The 17,470-nt window shown below is 40.0% G+C and overlaps 1 protein-coding gene across 1 annotated transcript in view; it reads right to left on the reverse strand.

Annotated features, from left to right (window-relative positions):
* Positions 1 to 283: 283 nt before the first annotated feature.
* Positions 284 to 17,470, reverse strand: part of TES (testin LIM domain protein) — a 43,662-nt gene continuing 26,475 nt past the window's right edge. The window contains exons 3-7 of the mRNA XM_032770801.2: positions 11,071 to 11,323; positions 9,462 to 9,797; positions 6,020 to 6,235; positions 4,512 to 4,670; positions 284 to 1,668 (exon numbers count right to left, since the gene is read on the reverse strand). Coding sequence (XP_032626692.1) covers positions 1,477 to 1,668; positions 4,512 to 4,670; positions 6,020 to 6,235; positions 9,462 to 9,797; positions 11,071 to 11,323 — 1,156 coding nt within the window. The 3' untranslated portion in view covers positions 284 to 1,476. The remainder of the gene's footprint in view (positions 1,669 to 4,511; positions 4,671 to 6,019; positions 6,236 to 9,461; positions 9,798 to 11,070; positions 11,324 to 17,470) is intronic.

A 17,470-nucleotide genomic window follows, 5' to 3' on the forward strand; every position in this document is an offset into this window, starting at 1 on the left:
AAACACAAGACCTTTAATACAAAATTGGAACTAGTGGTATTTGAACAAAGTTGTATACATTCATATCAAGATCATGATCAATACATGGTTTGAACAGACCTTTCCCTTCTGTATTCTAAAGTGCATAAAAAGACGACAGGAACAAGTATTGCCTTCAGAACAGTGTGAAGCTTAAAACTGTTACCCAAAGACTATTTTTTGTCCTTGACATTAACTCCCCCTGCTGCAGTAAAGGCATAATTACAGCAATTAAAAGAGTGGAATAAAAATTATGCAACTTAAGTTGAGCAAAGCTTTTTTATTTGTGAGCATTAAGGTACATACATGACATGTAATTCTTAAAGAGATGAATTCGAAAATTTGCATAGTTCTTTACAAGACCAACATCTCTTTCATTCATGTTTGGCACCTGTATTACACAGATTAAGACATTTTAATCCATTTTGAGTTCTAGAGTAAGTAAAGTTAGTATGCAGCTGTAAAGTTTTTGTTCAAATACAAATACTGAAAGGGTCTTGTGAGAAAACTATCCATTTGTTTCTGCTGCTGCTAAGAATTTACAACATATGCCACTGACTTCTGGATAAAAATTCAGATCATGGAAAATGTAAAGTCCTTCACCTTTCATAGAATGCCAGATTCTCTGAATAAAATAGGTGTTATTCTGTGCCATGCCCCTTGATAAACTGTACAAGTTAGGAAAAGGGCATTCACAAATACTGGAAAAGCCAGTTTAAAATTCTTTACAGAGGAGGAGAAAGGATATGCTCAAAAATCAGACTGGCTTAATCTTGTTCAACTAGAAGAATGAATCCTCACTCAGATTCCAGCTTGACAACAGTTTTCTTTAGTTTTCATATACACCTACTAAAAAGTTAAGTTGTTTTCAGGGAGAGTAAATTAAGAAGATTAAGTGACAGATTGCATTCCGCTTTTATTGAGTTATTCTATAAATCTGGGTGCATTTTTGTTTTAGACAAAATGTGTGGCTTTAGCAAAGTGCTTGATGAAAGCAGGAATGCTTTTAAAACCGTTAAAATTAATTTACTGCCCTAACTGGAGTGAGAAACCTGTATGATTCACTCACATAAAGCACAACACCCAGGAAATATGCTCTGTTAGTTCTAAGCTTGTTTTCTATCCTACATTTTACAAGAGAAAGTTAAAGGAAAGTCTTCTTGGTGAAGACAGCTCTTAAGGTATGTAGCTCACATCATATTTTTCTACATATCTGGGATATGAAAAAGTTAGTATTAAGTGCTCAAAAGCAATACCGTAAAGAATAGAGAAATCTGAAACTTTCACAAAGTATTACTCATAGTTAAAGAAAGTAAGTTACAGGCAAGTTTCTTGGTTATTCATTCAGAATCTTTGGGAATATGCCAATTTTTAAATGCTCAGCTATTGCATTTTACAGTAGAAATGCAATGACTTTGAAACATGGGGATACTTAGTTTCATGTACATATCCCCCCTTTTAAGAGATCATTTTTTTCTTACATTCTACTGAGCAGAAGACCATTCCTTCTATCGGCATGAATTTCTGGCCAATTAGACTCTTGCTACAACAGGAACACAGGAAGCACTCTGTTGTGGCATGCCAGTTGAAGTTGTTGTAGGTTACACGCTGAACTTCTGGATCAATAGCATTATGACAGCCTTGGCAGACCTGATGAGTGAAAACAGCAATCAAATTATAAACACAGTCTCTCTCCAATTTGAGGAAAAGATAGAACTCATGGAAGGCAATAGGAATTACTGGCTGGGAATGACACAAAAGGGAATAAATACTATAAGAACTCTTCTAGGCCAAAAGGAACCTTTAAAAGCCTGACTTGGCTATCAGATGGTTTCAAGGAGTCAGTGTACATGTTTAAAAATAAGCGAACGAGCAAGCACTAGTGTTAAAAATTAAAAAAATATAATTTTTTTGAAGAATCCATTGCAATAGAGCCTAAACTTAAACATTTATATAGCAATGGTGATATGAGGGGCCAACCAGGACAAGTCCTCATTGTGCTATATGTTGTACACAGCACCATATTAAATGCCATGTCCAGGGTCATTGTCATTATTGGAACAGCTTGCCACTGACAACACAGCACAGAGACCTGATGAATTGCACAGCCAGCGTAGGGGAAGTTACCTTCAACCATCACTGACCTCTGCAATTACTTGCATTTTTCACCCACTGATTTCTGTAACACAATCCAGTACGGTCAGTAGCTCCGATTGTGACAGATATGGCAATTTCCTGCAGTTTTCTGGACAAACCTTACTGAATTAAGTTTAAGTATCTTAGGGTATGGCTACACTTGGAAATGTGCAGCGCTGGGAGTTACGGCTGTGGTTGTATAGCTGTGTAGGAACAGCGCTGCAGTGTGGCCACACTCACAGCTACCAGCGCTGCAGTGTGGCCACATTTGCAGCGCTGTTGGGAATAGTGCATTGTGGGCAGCTATCCCAGCGTTCAAGTGGCTGCAACGTGCTTTTCAAAAGAGGGGGGTGGGGTGGAGTGTGAAGGGAGCGTCGGGGAGACAGAGAGAGCAGATTTTTGGAGCAGACACTGTGACAGCTCCCTGCCTTGCAAGTTCAAAAGCGGGGGGGGGGGGGGGAGTGGAGCAGACACTGACAGGGAGCGTCGGGGAGACAGAGAGAGCGGATTTTTGGAGCAGACACTGTGAGCTCCCTGCCTTGCAAATTCTGGCCATTTCCCCCCCCTCTCTCAATCACTCTTAAATGTAAAAAGGCTTCAGACCAGATAAGCAGCTTCTCCGACGGACTCCCTCCCCCCCCGCCGTGCTGTTTGTCTCCTCAAGCAAACAGCTGTGAACATTCCAAAGCCTCGGCTCGGCTCGCTCGCTGGAGCAAAGAGCAGCTGTGTTTGGTAGCTCCGGGGAGTACCTTCCGGTTTTTTGTAGACAGGAATTCTGGGATACCTCTTAATACCCTGGAGGCCAATAAACAGCGCTGGTGAGTGTCCACACCTGATGAGCAGTGCTGCATCACCAGCGCTGGATTCGCTACACCCGTAGTAGACCAGGAGTACAGCCAGCGCTGCAGCCAGGGAGTTGCAGCGCTGGCTGAGCTTTGTAAGTGTGGACACCGAATAAGTTGCAGCGCTGCAACCCCCTCACCAGCGCTGCAACTTGCAAGTGTAGCCAAGCCCTTAGCAGTTCATTGCATTACAAAAGCAAATGCGTTTGTATTATTGTGGGATTGTATATAAGGTCCGTGAGGGTAGACCTGACTAATGTAAACCCTGGAAAGTGTTAGGAGCATCAGAAGACTGTTTGAAACAATGTACTCTCTCCAGTCATACAACAGCTCAGCCTTTGGCAACTCCGCCCTGAGGGGGCCTTTGTCAGCTGATCACCTGTTACATGAGGATAAATCAGAGTCCCAAAGTGTATAAAGAAGTGACTTAGATTCATGAACATTCTTGGTCAGAGCAAAAAGGTGTTATGAACTTGTGACCGCAGAACACTCCTCGTATGGGATTTAAGGACGGTTCATCTGCTAGACCCCTTGTTGGAATTGGAGTGAGTGTTGGTAAGCTTGTGTGTAGGTTCTTTTACCTTAAGAATAAATGTGCTTGCTTAGAAAGGGCGGTGCAGTAACTTAACTGTGGGTAATTATGCTGTATATAGCCTAAGAGGAGAAGGCAAAGCAGGGCTGCCTAGGCAATCTGACCTGCTGGTGAACTCACTTCCTACTTCATGATGATCTGCACTATTACTTTATGTGTAATCAGTAATACTTGAAAGGTAATGATGACATCTGAGATAAAAAAAACCACTGATAGTGTGGTGATGAAACTGTCAGTGTGAAAATGGAAGTAGCCATGGTTTATGTTAGCAAAATGACTTAATGTCTCCTGTATCTTAAAACCATCCTGCTAGTCTACTAAGTTACACAAGTCATTATTGTATACAGCGTTGTTTTAGCGGCGTTGGTCCCAGGATATTAGAGAGACAAGGTGGTGGAGGTAATATTTTTTACCAGACCAACTTCTGTTGGTGAGAGAGACAAGCTTCTGAGCTTATAAAGAGCTCTTCTTCAGATTTGGAAAATGTACTCAGAGCGTCAAAGCTAAATACATTTCCCAGATCTGAAGAAGAGCTTTCTGTAAGCTTGAAAACTTTTGTCTCTCATCAAGAGAAGTTGGCCCATTAAAAGATATATTACCTCATTCACAAAATCATCACTAGCCCATTTTCAAATCTTTCAGTTTCTAGGTAGTCTTGGCTCAAGTTTACATACTAAATGCTCTGTAAGTTGTCTAGTAGGTTAACAGATTGCATTCTTTAAAACTGCTTCTATATATACACACAAATTAGAACATTATTTCAGTATCAAGCGAAAGTAGAAGACAACTGATGGACTTTGACCCAAACTGAAACAATTCATACCTAAGATCGTATGGATGAGAATGTGATTGTATACTGTACCATCAGAAGTTATTGTAGTCATTCTCATTTCTTACAAATCAAGATAACTTCAATATCTTACCACAGCATGGTTCTTCACATAGCATGGTTTGCAGACAGGCTTGTCATTTACCATGACATAGATTTCCCCAGCCAAGATGCCGTCACAATCAAAGCAGCAAAAGTGTTTCAGGTGCCAGTTTTGACCCTCTGCCTGGGTATATTCATTGCTGAATATCAGCTATGGGAGAAAAACACCAAAATGTATGATCTGAACATTATTTTTGTCTAGGAAACTTCATACCAACAAGGCATGTTGCCAGTTTTCCAAAAATTGGTCATTTGAATCCACTGTTTCTGAATCCAGATTGTTCCTGCACATTTAAGTGTCTATTTCATGCACATTTAAAGTTACATTTGCTTGGCTTTGTTTCAGAGACCCTCTATTGACTCCTTTAATGCAGTAGATTCCAATGGCATTAATCAGTCTGCTCTCTGCATTTTGCATTAAGATATTTGTATAATTTAGCAAGGCACTCCACCTAGCGTCCTTAGCAAGGAAGACTTAAAGAAGACCAAGCTAACTGCATTGTATTCCACATATATGTTATCTCTCATTTAACTTATGATTAAAATGTATCATTCATCCCTTTGTAAAGGACTGGTTTGTTAATATTCAATTATTTTCAGAAGGAAAAACTGGTTTTCAGTAAAAAAAACCCTGTATTCTAAACATGAACACGGGAAGGGGACTGGGGGCTTTCCCTACCTCATCACATCCAGCACATCGGGGTTTCTCACTGTCACAGTAGTGTCTTCCACAATATAGGTTTCCATTCTTCCAGAAGTAGATCATGTCCACTAGAAGTTCACTACAGGTGCAGCAGACAAAGCAAGCAGGGTGCCACAGTTTGTCATATCCAGCACGCTCAGCATAAACAGCTGGATCGCCTTCTTTCATGTTTAATTTGCAGCGGTAGCAGGACTACAATGAAGCCATCCAAATTAAGTTAGATATAAAATGAGGATATAAAAAATATCTATAAAAAAATCCTACAAATTTGTATTTCAGTAAATCCTNAAATGTATGATCTGAACATTATTTTTGTCTAGGAAACTTCATACCAACAAGGCATGTTGCCAGTTTTCCAAAAATTGGTCATTTGAATCCACTGTTTCTGAATCCAGATTGTTCCTGCACATTTAAGTGTCTATTTCATGCACATTTAAAGTTACATTTGCTTGGCTTTGTTTCAGAGACCCTCTATTGACTCCTTTAATGCAGTAGATTCCAATGGCATTAATCAGTCTGCTCTCTGCATTTTGCATTAAGATATTTGTATAATTTAGCAAGGCACTCCACCTAGCGTCCTTAGCAAGGAAGACTTAAAGAAGACCAAGCTAACTGCATTGTATTCCACATATATGTTATCTCTCATTTAACTTATGATTAAAATGTATCATTCATCCCTTTGTAAAGGACTGGTTTGTTAATATTCAATTATTTTCAGAAGGAAAAACTGGTTTTCAGTAAAAAAAACCCTGTATTCTAAACATGAACACGGGAAGGGGACTGGGGGCTTTCCCTACCTCATCACATCCAGCACATCGGGGTTTCTCACTGTCACAGTAGTGTCTTCCACAATATAGGTTTCCATTCTTCCAGAAGTAGATCATGTCCACTAGAAGTTCACTACAGGTGCAGCAGACAAAGCAAGCAGGGTGCCACAGTTTGTCATATCCAGCACGCTCAGCATAAACAGCTGGATCGCCTTCTTTCATGTTTAATTTGCAGCGGTAGCAGGACTACAATGAAGCCATCCAAATTAAGTTAGATATAAAATGAGGATATAAAAAATATCTATAAAAAAATCCTACAAATTTGTATTTCAGTAAATCCTAACTTCCCAGCCTAAAATTAAGGAGGTGGAGTTACTCCCAAGGTCAAGGTTAGAAAGTTTGATCCTAGGCCAAACAATAGCTTTAATTAAGCAATAATACAAGAAAAGCTAATTCACTGGATGGTGGTTTTTGCAATGTATATATTTATCCACTAGAACTGGACTGAGACCACCAGAAAATTTCACATGGCTCATGGAACAGTATGAAAGTAAATTAGTACATATTACTACAGGAGTTCAGAGAGCTGTGTCATACAGGAGGTTAGACTAAATGGTAACAGTGGTCCCTTCTGGCCTCGGAATCTAAGCAGAATCAAGAACAGCACCCAAAAAGCGAGTGACCATTATCCCATTAGCTAATCTAGTATTCTATGGACCAACTCTTTGTGAGAATGAGGAGTAACTAGTGAAACCAACAGTTGCTGGAGTAAAATTGGATCACGTGAAATAAGAATAAGGCCATATACTTTTAAGTATTGAGAAGAGATTATACAATAGTGGGTGTATCTGTCAAACATAGAAGGCACATATTGTTCTTATTTCAGAAATCTATGTATTAAGCCTACACTCCTGTGCTGCTGGGCCACTCATGGCTGTTCTCCAATTATCTATCTTTGGTAAGGGGGAAGGAAGAGAAAAGTGTAAACACTATCACACTACAAATAGGTGCCAAGAAGCCTAGGCATATTGTTTTACTAATATTTATATTCTATACTGAAGTGGTTTTGTCCGCCAGTTGGACATTAGAGATGGTGTATGCTATACCGTTTATTTATCACTTACGCACTTGTCTGTATTGATTGGTTTTGTTTCACGGTGTGCCTCTTTTCTTCCCTCCAATAGCTATACTGTGAATATGAAACTCTCCACTGACTAGCTGTTGCAATCCCTCTAGTCTGATTGGCTCCTTTCATTTTTCCCCCCTGAAGTCAATAAAATATTCTACTCTGCTTTCACTCCTTTCAAATAAAACATCTCCAGAAAGCGTACATGAAAGGGAGAGTCCAAATAACAAAATGGGGCTGTGAAACTGCTGAAGGGGAAAGCACTAGAAGTGCTATTCTTTTGGCTCATATCCTTACTTCAGGCCTGCTTCTGCTCTCATAGGAAAACTTTCCACTGGTTCCAATTAGTTTCAATGTGAGCCAGAGTAGGATCTCCATGTACTACACCTCCCCTACAACCCACTAGCCCCTGTGGGACAAAGAGGGGCATTGTTCACACAAGATATTTTCCTGCACCAGACAGATAAAGTTTGATTCACTGAATCCTGACTAACCAATCTCCCTGCTCTATAAGACTTCTTATTTATAGCAAAACAAAAAGTTCATTTTAATGAAAATATGTATTTGAGTGTGCCCTGATACAGGTAAAAATTAGGTTTTATCAACATATTAGAAGAGTCCCAACCATCCCCCCTTAAATTCAGTTTGGAAACACACAAATATATATGGGTCACAATGTCACTATCTGACCCCTTCTTACCAAGGCAGATCATGCTACACTGAGGTGCTTTAGCTTACACACTCCTAGGAGATTTAAATGGGAGAGAACTGCCAGCAGGGCATTTTCTGTAAATGCTCCTCCACAGGGTGTTGTGAGCTATGTTTCCCTTGAGCCAATGTAATCGAGAGCAGTTTATCATTAGGGTGTGTTGCAAGGTATCACACTTTGCACAAGGGGGTGCTTCTAAGAAAATATTAGAGAGTTTATTTTGTAACACAAAAGGTATTGCTGCTGCAGTATCACAAGAAGGTGGTTCTGACTGCATGACGTATCTTGTTGTATTATAGCTTAATTTTACCAGGGCCTGTCAAGAGGTGATTTGCGACACATGGGCACGTTATTTTAACATGCAGCAATAGCAACCATTATTTATTTCAAAAAGTAGTTACCAATATCTAGTTTGCTGCAGCAGTTGAATAAGGATTGCAGAGATGGTCAGACAGAGTTCCTAAATTGCATCAGTTCACACTTAGTTTAAAAGCTTTAAATACACTAGACAAAATGCTACAGAATCCAGTCTTATGTTAGGAATAACTCTTAAGATACACTTATAGAGAATAAACTCTAAAGTTACAGATTCCTTCCCCACCAGCCCCATGCCTTATTCCATGTTTTTTTCTGAGATATTCTGAAGTTACTAAACACTTTCATTAAGTTGTAGCAGTTCCTTGTAAATAGTTCAGGTGAATAATACGAATTCCAGTAATTTCACTATCTGCTCTTTGAACTCCAATAGCAAGGGTAGGAGGGACAATAAGTAAAAAGTAAATGGTAAAGTCCTAAATTCTGGTAACAAGTCACCTGTGGCTCAGTTTAACCCTCAGTTAAATTGAATTTCTTCATACACAGGTATCAGAGCTATACACAGCAGGAGTTTGCAATCTCTAATCCTAACAAAGCAAGTATGGTTAAAACATACTTGTATAAGACTATAAAAGAACAAGAGTAGTATTTATTTGCTTCATTTTTGTGGAACTGTCAACTAAGATATCTTATTTGGATCCTTGCTGAGACAATAAAAATTTACTACCAATACTGGGAATTAATGCCTTCCCTTCAAACTGCATAAAACTGAAGACAATACTAAAGAAGAAAATGTAGTTCTCAACATGAAACTCTGACTAGTCAAAATATCAATTAATTATACAGTCTGACTGGTGAGGAAACTTACTTTATTAGGAATATATAATATTTTGGTCTTTTAGTTCGAGGTAAAAAATCAGCAAGTTAAATTACCTCAGAAAATCTTCCCTTCCCAGCAAGGAGGGAGGGAGAGAGAGAGGAGAGAGAGAACGAGAACAGACTACTAAGAATATTCCTTTCCCTTGGGAGATTAGTTTATAGCATAAAGAAAGAACACTATTCTCATCCATGATCACCTCATTATGAACCACACTGTTATATTATTTATGAGAATAAGGTATAATAGTCTATGTAGTTAGGAAGCTTAGAGGTATCTGCGGTATACTTTATTTAATACTTCCAAGAGTCATGCATTTCAATTAACGGATACTTCAAATACCTCCAACGTACAAGCTCAGTAAGTTAAAATAGTAGTTTGAATGGTATCTGACAGCAGTCTACCTGTAGCCTTCGCTATTACCTGCTGCTATCTTTATACTTACATACTGGGATCCTTTTTGACCTGATGACTTGTCCTCCATTGCTCCTACAGCTGCTGAGGTGCTTCTGTCACCATTATTTGCATTATTCTTGTCAGTGGCTTTAGCTTCCACCTCACTAGGGAACTTAACATCTCCAACACCAAGTGCCTCATTCTTGTATTTCTTCACAAACTGTTCCATCTGCTTCACCTCATTAGGAGATAACTCATGGCATTTTGAAGGATCCTGATCATGAGCAGGCAGCTGCTTAGCCAACTGTTTCTTCCTGTACTGAGCACCTTCTGAGCCAGCCACAGGCTGTTTCTCCTTTGGAAGCATCTGCATATACTGTCTAGCCTAAACCAGGAAGAATTAGATATCAGATGCCACTTCAATTATGGAATCTAGCTTTTTAAACATGTGGCTAAGACCAGCAACAGTCAAATTAACCACTAACAAAATCTTCTATATAAACATTAAGCTCCCAGATTTTAGTAGATCAAGATGAATGCAGTAGATTAACTGATTTCTGCCCAACAAGAAAGACATGCTTGATTCCAAGCCTATTACTACATTAAAAAAAATAGTATTTACTCCTGTAAGTAGTCTCCAACAATGCTTAATATTTATATAGCACTCTGAAAGCATTGGCAACATGTATGTAAAGTAGCTAAGCATTTTACAGATGGAGAAACTGAACCAAAAAGCATTAGGCAGCTTGCTCAGGGCACAGAACTGGTTACAAATAACTGTAGCAAAAGAGGAAGATATAGTTTCAGGAAACCAAGTACAAAACTAAAAATACAATCTGTAAATGAATGTTAAGTACTGAAGGATTTAGCATATGTAATTTTAAGCAAGTCACTGCATCCTATCATAGTTAGAAGCAGGTCATAAAGAGAGAATCTCCAGCTACGGATCAGATTGCACTCCAGTACATAAAGTCAACAATTCAAGTAAAATAAAAATCCCCAAAAGGCTATCCAAGTGTTTCATCTGGTTGAGCTGCTAACAAACTGAGGGGAGCTTTTCTTTTAGATGTCAACACTGAGCTCGTTCTTACCATATACAGTAACAGAAACGTGCAGCATTGAGTGTTTCCCTTTAAACAATGACATAAATTATACATATTTTTTAAACAGTACATCCCATTTCTTTCAGTTCTTCTAGCAAGGACAGATTTAGAGATTTGTAAATTCTCTTAAGTGCCATTACTAAAGGCATATGCCTAATGCAATGTTTAATCCTAACTATTAGACAAGAACATGGTCTCTTCCCCACCACTTCCAAAGTAAAAACCTCACAGACGGATAGTGTGCAGTAAACTATAACATACTGAGATCTGTATGAAGACATATTTGAGAGGTGGAGGGGGAAAGACGAGAAAGAATCAGGTTTTGAAGCAACTGGGAAGTTTAAGAGCTATAAAAAAAGATCAGAGATACAATCAAATCAAAAACAAGGACTTGATCCCATACAAGATCCATAAATGCTAACCCTTAGTGTGGATTCCCACTGTCTCCCCCTCAACCATCAAAACAGAAAACAAACAAACAAACAAAAAAACCCACAAACTCACACCCCAGGAAAATGTTATCACTAAGCAGAAAGTAAGTTCTGCATTTCTTACCAGTATCTGATTCTGAACAGGAGGAGCCCATTCATATGTCACAGTATTGATGGATATATTCTTCTTGGCAGACACCGGATTAGTTAGTATCATTACGTTGCGTTTATACATGGGAATTCCATCCGTTTTCAGCTTTGCAATAAGGGTCGTGTATTTTGTATCTTCAAAGAGCTTCCCCACTTTTCGATCTTCCTCGTTGCTTGTGAGGACATCATGTTCTTCCTGGCCACATTTGCAGTTTCGACATATTTTTCTATAAATTTGGAGGAATAGAGGCAGTTAGCACCCTAACTGCAGGCCGCATCTCACAGTAGTTACATGCATCAAAGTGAACCACTAAAAAAGCATATCTGCTGCCTTCCAAAAGTGTACATCTACACCTATAAAAATTTAGTGTTTTTAAAATAGGAATAGAGCAAAAACTGGGTGACCTTTCTGAAATTAGAGAGGTTTTCCATCATTCCTGCAGTAATCTTCTTTGCCCCTAAAAGACCCAACCTTTATAAACTTCAAGTGGTAATTTCTTTACCAGTTTCCACACTTCTCTTTTATTGCACATGCACACAATGGTTTGTTATTATAGAGTTACTAATAAGTGCTTAGAAACAAGGTCAGATATTGCAATATTCCCTCCAGAGGACAAATGCAAATCTATATCTGAAGTAGCTACCACAAGAACAGAACATAAGGATCGCCATACTGGATTAGACCAGTGGTCCATCTAGCCCAGCATCCTGTCTTCTGACAGTGGCCAGTGCCAGATGCTTCAGAGGGAACAAACAAAACAGGGAAATTTATTGAGTGATCCCTCCTGTCATCCAGTCATAGCTTCTGGCAGTCAGAGGTTTAGGGACACCCAAAGCATGGGGTCTTGTCCCTGACCATCTTGGCTAATAGCCACTGATAGACCTATCCAACATGAACTTATCTAGATCTTTTTTTGTACCCTGTCCAAAGAACTGTGGCCTTTACAACATCCCTTGTGTGTTGTGTGAAGAACTTCATTATATTTGTTTTAAACCTGCTGTCTATTAATTTCATTGGATGATCCCTGGTTCTTATGTTATGTGAAAGGGTACATAAACACTTTCATTCTCCATACCATTCATGATTTTATAGATCAGTTCCCTCAGCCTCTTCTCATAAATCATGTGCCCCAGTCCTCTAATCATTTTTGTTGCCCTCCACTGGACTCTCTTCAATTTGCACACATCCTTTCTGTACTGGAGAGCCCAAAACTGGATGCAATACTTCAGATGTGACCTCATCAGTGCCAAAGAGAAGAATCATCCTCTTCCCTCGATCTGCTGGCAGTGCTCCTACTAATGAGGCCCAACACTCCATTGGCCTTCTTGGCAACAATGGCACACTGTTGACTCATATCCAGCTTCTCTTCCAGATTGGATATGAATAGCAAATTCTCACTCTAAATGGTGATTTAAGCAAGCTACAGAGATTCTTAAGGGGCCAGCTACACTTGCTTACAGTTTAAAAACCCCACGTCTTCCTTTCACAGGCTAAAAATCCCTTTAGGACCCCTCCTCCCCCCAGTTCAGTCTTTGTTCCTCAGGTGTTTACTGACTCCCTGCCCAAAGAGACTCCTGGAAAGAACCACGCTGATGTCACTTCCCTGCCTTAAATAGCTTTTGCATATGGCAAGAATTTGTCTCAAAGCTTGGTTCTCATGCCAGTCAGTGGAAAAACACTGGTATTCCAAGATGGAGTCCAGTACCAGGTGACCTGGTTACATGTCCCTGTAGTGCCACAGCAGCCATTGCTCGGAGGCATTTGTAGCATCCTCAGGAAGACCCCCCAGATGGGAAATAAGCTCCTTCTAAGGCAGGGGGTCTCAAACTTTTTTTTACTGGCAACCCCCTTTCACATCGCAAGCCTCTGAGTGTGACCCCCCCTTATAAATTAAAACACTTTTATATATTTAACACCATTATAAATGCTGGAGGCAACCAAGGTTTGGGGCTGACAGCTCGCGACCCCCCATGTAATGACCTCATGACCCCCTGAGGGGTCCTGACCCCCAGTTTGAGAACCCCAGTTCTAAAGCTATTGTTCTCCCTAATGGTTCATTAACTTGAATGGGTCCTTCCTAGCCAGCCATCTAGATTGACAGATCTTTTGCCTAATGGGCGTTCCCCAGGTGTAAACACATTTTGGTACAGATACAGAGTCAATATTCCTAACTTCAGATACAAAAATGATACATATATAAATAGGATAACCATATTCAGTAAATCACAACCTTTCCAATGATCTCATGATCTATCTTGCATAAAATACATCAGAATTATGCCATAAATCATTATAATATCATTGTGAAGAATATGGGGTGCAGTGTCACACGAGGACATTCCCTCTTCTCATGATGGCTTACTTTGCTTAAGAACCATTGGTGAGGGATCTTGTCAAAGACCTTGAGAGTTCAAGTATACTCCATCCATCGGATCACCCTTCTGAGCATAGAAGAAAACCCACCATGGATAAAAATCAATAATTTTTTAAAAAATTGATATTTTTATTTAAATAAAATGTTGGGATTTAATGTAAATACAGGTTTATTTCTAAGAATAAACTTATATTTAAAATTAAATTTGAAATAATGACGACCTATGTTAAGGCCTAAACTCTCTCTAATCTATTAAGATCATGTAAAAATAAAAATATGAAGCAGTACGCTTGCTGTCAAAGCTGCAAAGAAACCCAAATCACAGAACTAGTGGAAGTCACTGACTCAGCACCTGGACCCAGTGTTTCTTGCAGTGCTGCATCAGTTTTGACAGCAGCCGCCTGTTCTGGTGCTGAGTAAATGTTTTCTTCATTTCAGTATATTCAGCTAGTTCAGACAGTACGAAGTAGCACTGCTCGGTTTTCTTGGCCATAGGGGCCAGAGAAGCAGGGGTCTGCCAAAGATTTTTGGACGTGTCCACTACTGTTTTTATCAGTGGCAGAGCAACCCTGGATGGGCTGGAGGGAGTGAGGATGTCTGCAACAGGGTCCAATTCCTCCTCCACCTCCTTGGGCTGTATCCCCAGGCTCTTGAGTGGCCCATCTCAGGAGCTGCTGGAGAATACGGTTGTTCTCGAAAGCCAGGGCCGTTGATGTTCCCATGACTGCTTCATCAGGCGAGGATGAGGATGAGAGGACCAGTAGCGGACCCTGCTTGCTATCCTCAGCCCATTTGGGGTCCCTCGGCACATGGTACTTGAGCTGTGGTGCAGGTGCTGATGGGAGATTTGACACTGTGGCTGGTGCCAAGGCACCCAGGCCGACCCTATGGACTCTGCTAAGGGAAAATCTTCTGGCTGGCATGTACATGGCATACACACACCTGGTTGGAATGGACATGATCACTCACTCGAAGAAGTGTTCTTTCTCAGGAGGAAGCTGCGTTGAAGATGATGAAAGGAACGTGTTTGAACATGCAGGATCTTCAGGTTGGTAAACTTTTTTTATATCATACCTCATAAGGACTGCCTATCTTCCTTCTGGACTATTCTTGAATTCTCATGTTTGAGCAAAACATATAGTTGTTACTCTATGCTACTATCATTTTAGATGCAGTTATGATAAAATATAAATAGCTGAAATAGGCAGATCTTCCTTTTACAATTTCACCTTTAAAGTAATACTGAGTGTCAGTGAATGCAATGAGTAATACTAAGTTGTTATCACCATATTGCTAATTAAGTAATTGCATTGACTTATTTTGTTTAAGAGAAACTATCCTCAACATGCAGGATTCTGAAGACTATCCACCTTCAAGATCACCATCATTTTCTATAGTTTCAGAGTTATCTGCCAATGATGGTATTTCAGTATGTCACACAGCCACAGTATATCACGTGTAGAAAAAAAAAATCTCCATCATCCACAAACCATAGATAAGTTTGTGATAAGAACCAGCAGATTACAAAAAGAGGTAATTGATGAAAAAATTGCCCACTTTATTTATGCAACAAACTCTCCTTTCTGTATGATTGAGAACCCACACTTCAACAACATGGTTCAGTCATTAAGACCAGGATACAGTCCACCCAACAGAGCGGATATTGCAGGCAAATTGCTGGATACAGTGTATGAAAGAGAAATTGAGCAGTGTGCAAAAGGTCTAGAGGGTGAAATTGTTAACCTGAGTCTTGAGGGTAGAGCAATATCTACAATGATCCTGCTGTATGTGCTTGTGTGACAACAGAAGAAGAAGGGAATATCTTCCTTACAGAAACAATTGATACATCAGGAAATGCACACACAGCAGAATACTAACAAGAAGTAGCAGTAAAAGCTATAATAAACTGTGAAAAAAAACTCAAATGTTTAGTATGCAGCTTGGTCACAGACAATGCTGCAAATGTATCCAAGATGAGAAGAAATTTAGAAGACAGTCCCAAGCTAATAACATATGGTTGCACCTAGCCAAAGACTTCAGTGCTCCAGAAATACAGTAACTCCTTGCTTAACGGTGTAGTTATGTAGTTACGTTCCTAAAGAATGCTACTTTAAGTAAAATGATATTAACTGAACCCAATTTCCCCATAAGAATTAATGTAAATGGGTGAGTGGGGGTGGGGTTAGATTCCAAGGAAATTTTTTTCCACCAGACAAAAGACTATTATATATATATATTCATTCCCAGGGAATGCCTTACTGCTAAATGATGAATTAGTACTCAGCTGTGCCCCCAAGGGTTAACACATTCTTGTTAATGTAGCCTCACACTCTACATGGCAGCATGAATGGAGGAAGGGGAGACAGCATGGCAGAGAGAGACAGAGACATACACCATGTGAGAGACAGACACTCGCATTGCCCCTTTAAGTATGCTGACCCCACTCTAAGTGCCTTGCTTTTTTAAGTAGATCACAAGATTGAGACCGCAGCTGCTGCCAGCAAGCTCCCTCCATCAGGAGCCCTGTCATGTCCCACCCCCGCTCTTTGGAGATGAGGGTACAGGGGTGGGGTGCAGGAGTTGCGGGGGGAGCAGGACACCCTGACATTAGCACCCCTTCCCCCCACCCCCTTGCACAGCAAGCAGAAAGCTCCCAGGAGCAGCTCCAAGGCAGAGGGTAGGAGCTGCACAGGTCAATGGGGGGAAGGGACCGTTGAACTGTCCGGTAATCGATAAACCTTAACGGGGTTTGGGGCTGCCCCCCCCTGTTACAAAGGAAAAAAAAACCCCCTTTGGAAAAAAAAGGGGAAAAAAAAAAAATGTTTTTGGGGGCAGGCTGATGGGGGCTTAGCGGGCTCACTCTGGTTCAAGCCCCCACTGGTTAGCTCAATCGCTGCTCTTTCTGTAGAGCAAGTGGACTAAGGGAGCGCGGCTGCCAAACAATGTTTATAAGGAGCACTGCGCAACTTAACAAGTGTATCTCTTAATTGATCAGCAATGTAACAAAACAGTAACCGATTGATTTTAACGTGGGTTGCCTGTAAAGGCATAACGTTGTTGAAATTGCAAACACTTCGTTAAACACTTTGCAACAGCTACTCTGAAAAAGTGAGAGGAACAAGCTAACTCTCCCAAAGAACGTCGCTGGAACTCAGTAGTGGACTGTTTTGAGCACTGTCAAGAACAGGCCTAATCAGGTGATGACAGTTTTGTGAACAAAATCATGAAAAAATAAATGATGGCATGTCACCAGCAAATCCAACATGGGCTAAGAGAAATCTGAACACATGCTAGAGTACCCCTGAAGCTATTTTTGAGTTTTCAACAAAATGCAGGAAATAACAGTTTATGCTAAGGCGTTGACATTGCAAGGAACCCTGAATGAGATCTTATAAAGCAAAGGAATGAACAAAACGAATGGGCCAAGCCTGTCCTCACAGCTCATTTCTTGCAAAATATTCTCAATATTGGTACGAGGGTCCGAGTAACGTACTGAAGAAGAGAGTGGCTATGACACTGGACATCCAGCAAATCCATCCCTCCGCAATGCCAACTATAATAACTTCAGACTAAGGGGTGAACCATCAGAAATAAAATTTTGCTGATTATGTTTAAAGAAAAAAAGTCACACCAGTGAACTGATGGAGGTCACTTAAGGATTGGATCAGACACTGTTGAAGTGATAATCTCACTTAAACAGCAGTAGCATTCCTTCTGCACCGTCAAGAAGAAATTTTCTTCCTTCTGACTAATTCATTCAAATTGACAAATCATTGGGACCTGAAAAAGCAGAAAGGCTTGTTTTCTTTTCTAGATACAAACCGCAAAATGAAGGTGAAGATGACTGGTTAGCTGCACAAGCTATATTTTAAGTTTCTCATGTTAACCTGGTTGACCAGTCACTTGAAATATTAAAAAAAAATTATTCAAACTATTTAGTTAAAACAAAAACAAGCGATTTTAAAAACTTTAATTTTAACTAAATCAAAAATCATATGC

This window comes from Chelonoidis abingdonii, chromosome 1 (genome assembly GCF_003597395.2).
Source record: "Chelonoidis abingdonii isolate Lonesome George chromosome 1, CheloAbing_2.0, whole genome shotgun sequence".
NCBI lineage: Eukaryota > Metazoa > Chordata > Testudines > Testudinidae > Chelonoidis > Chelonoidis abingdonii.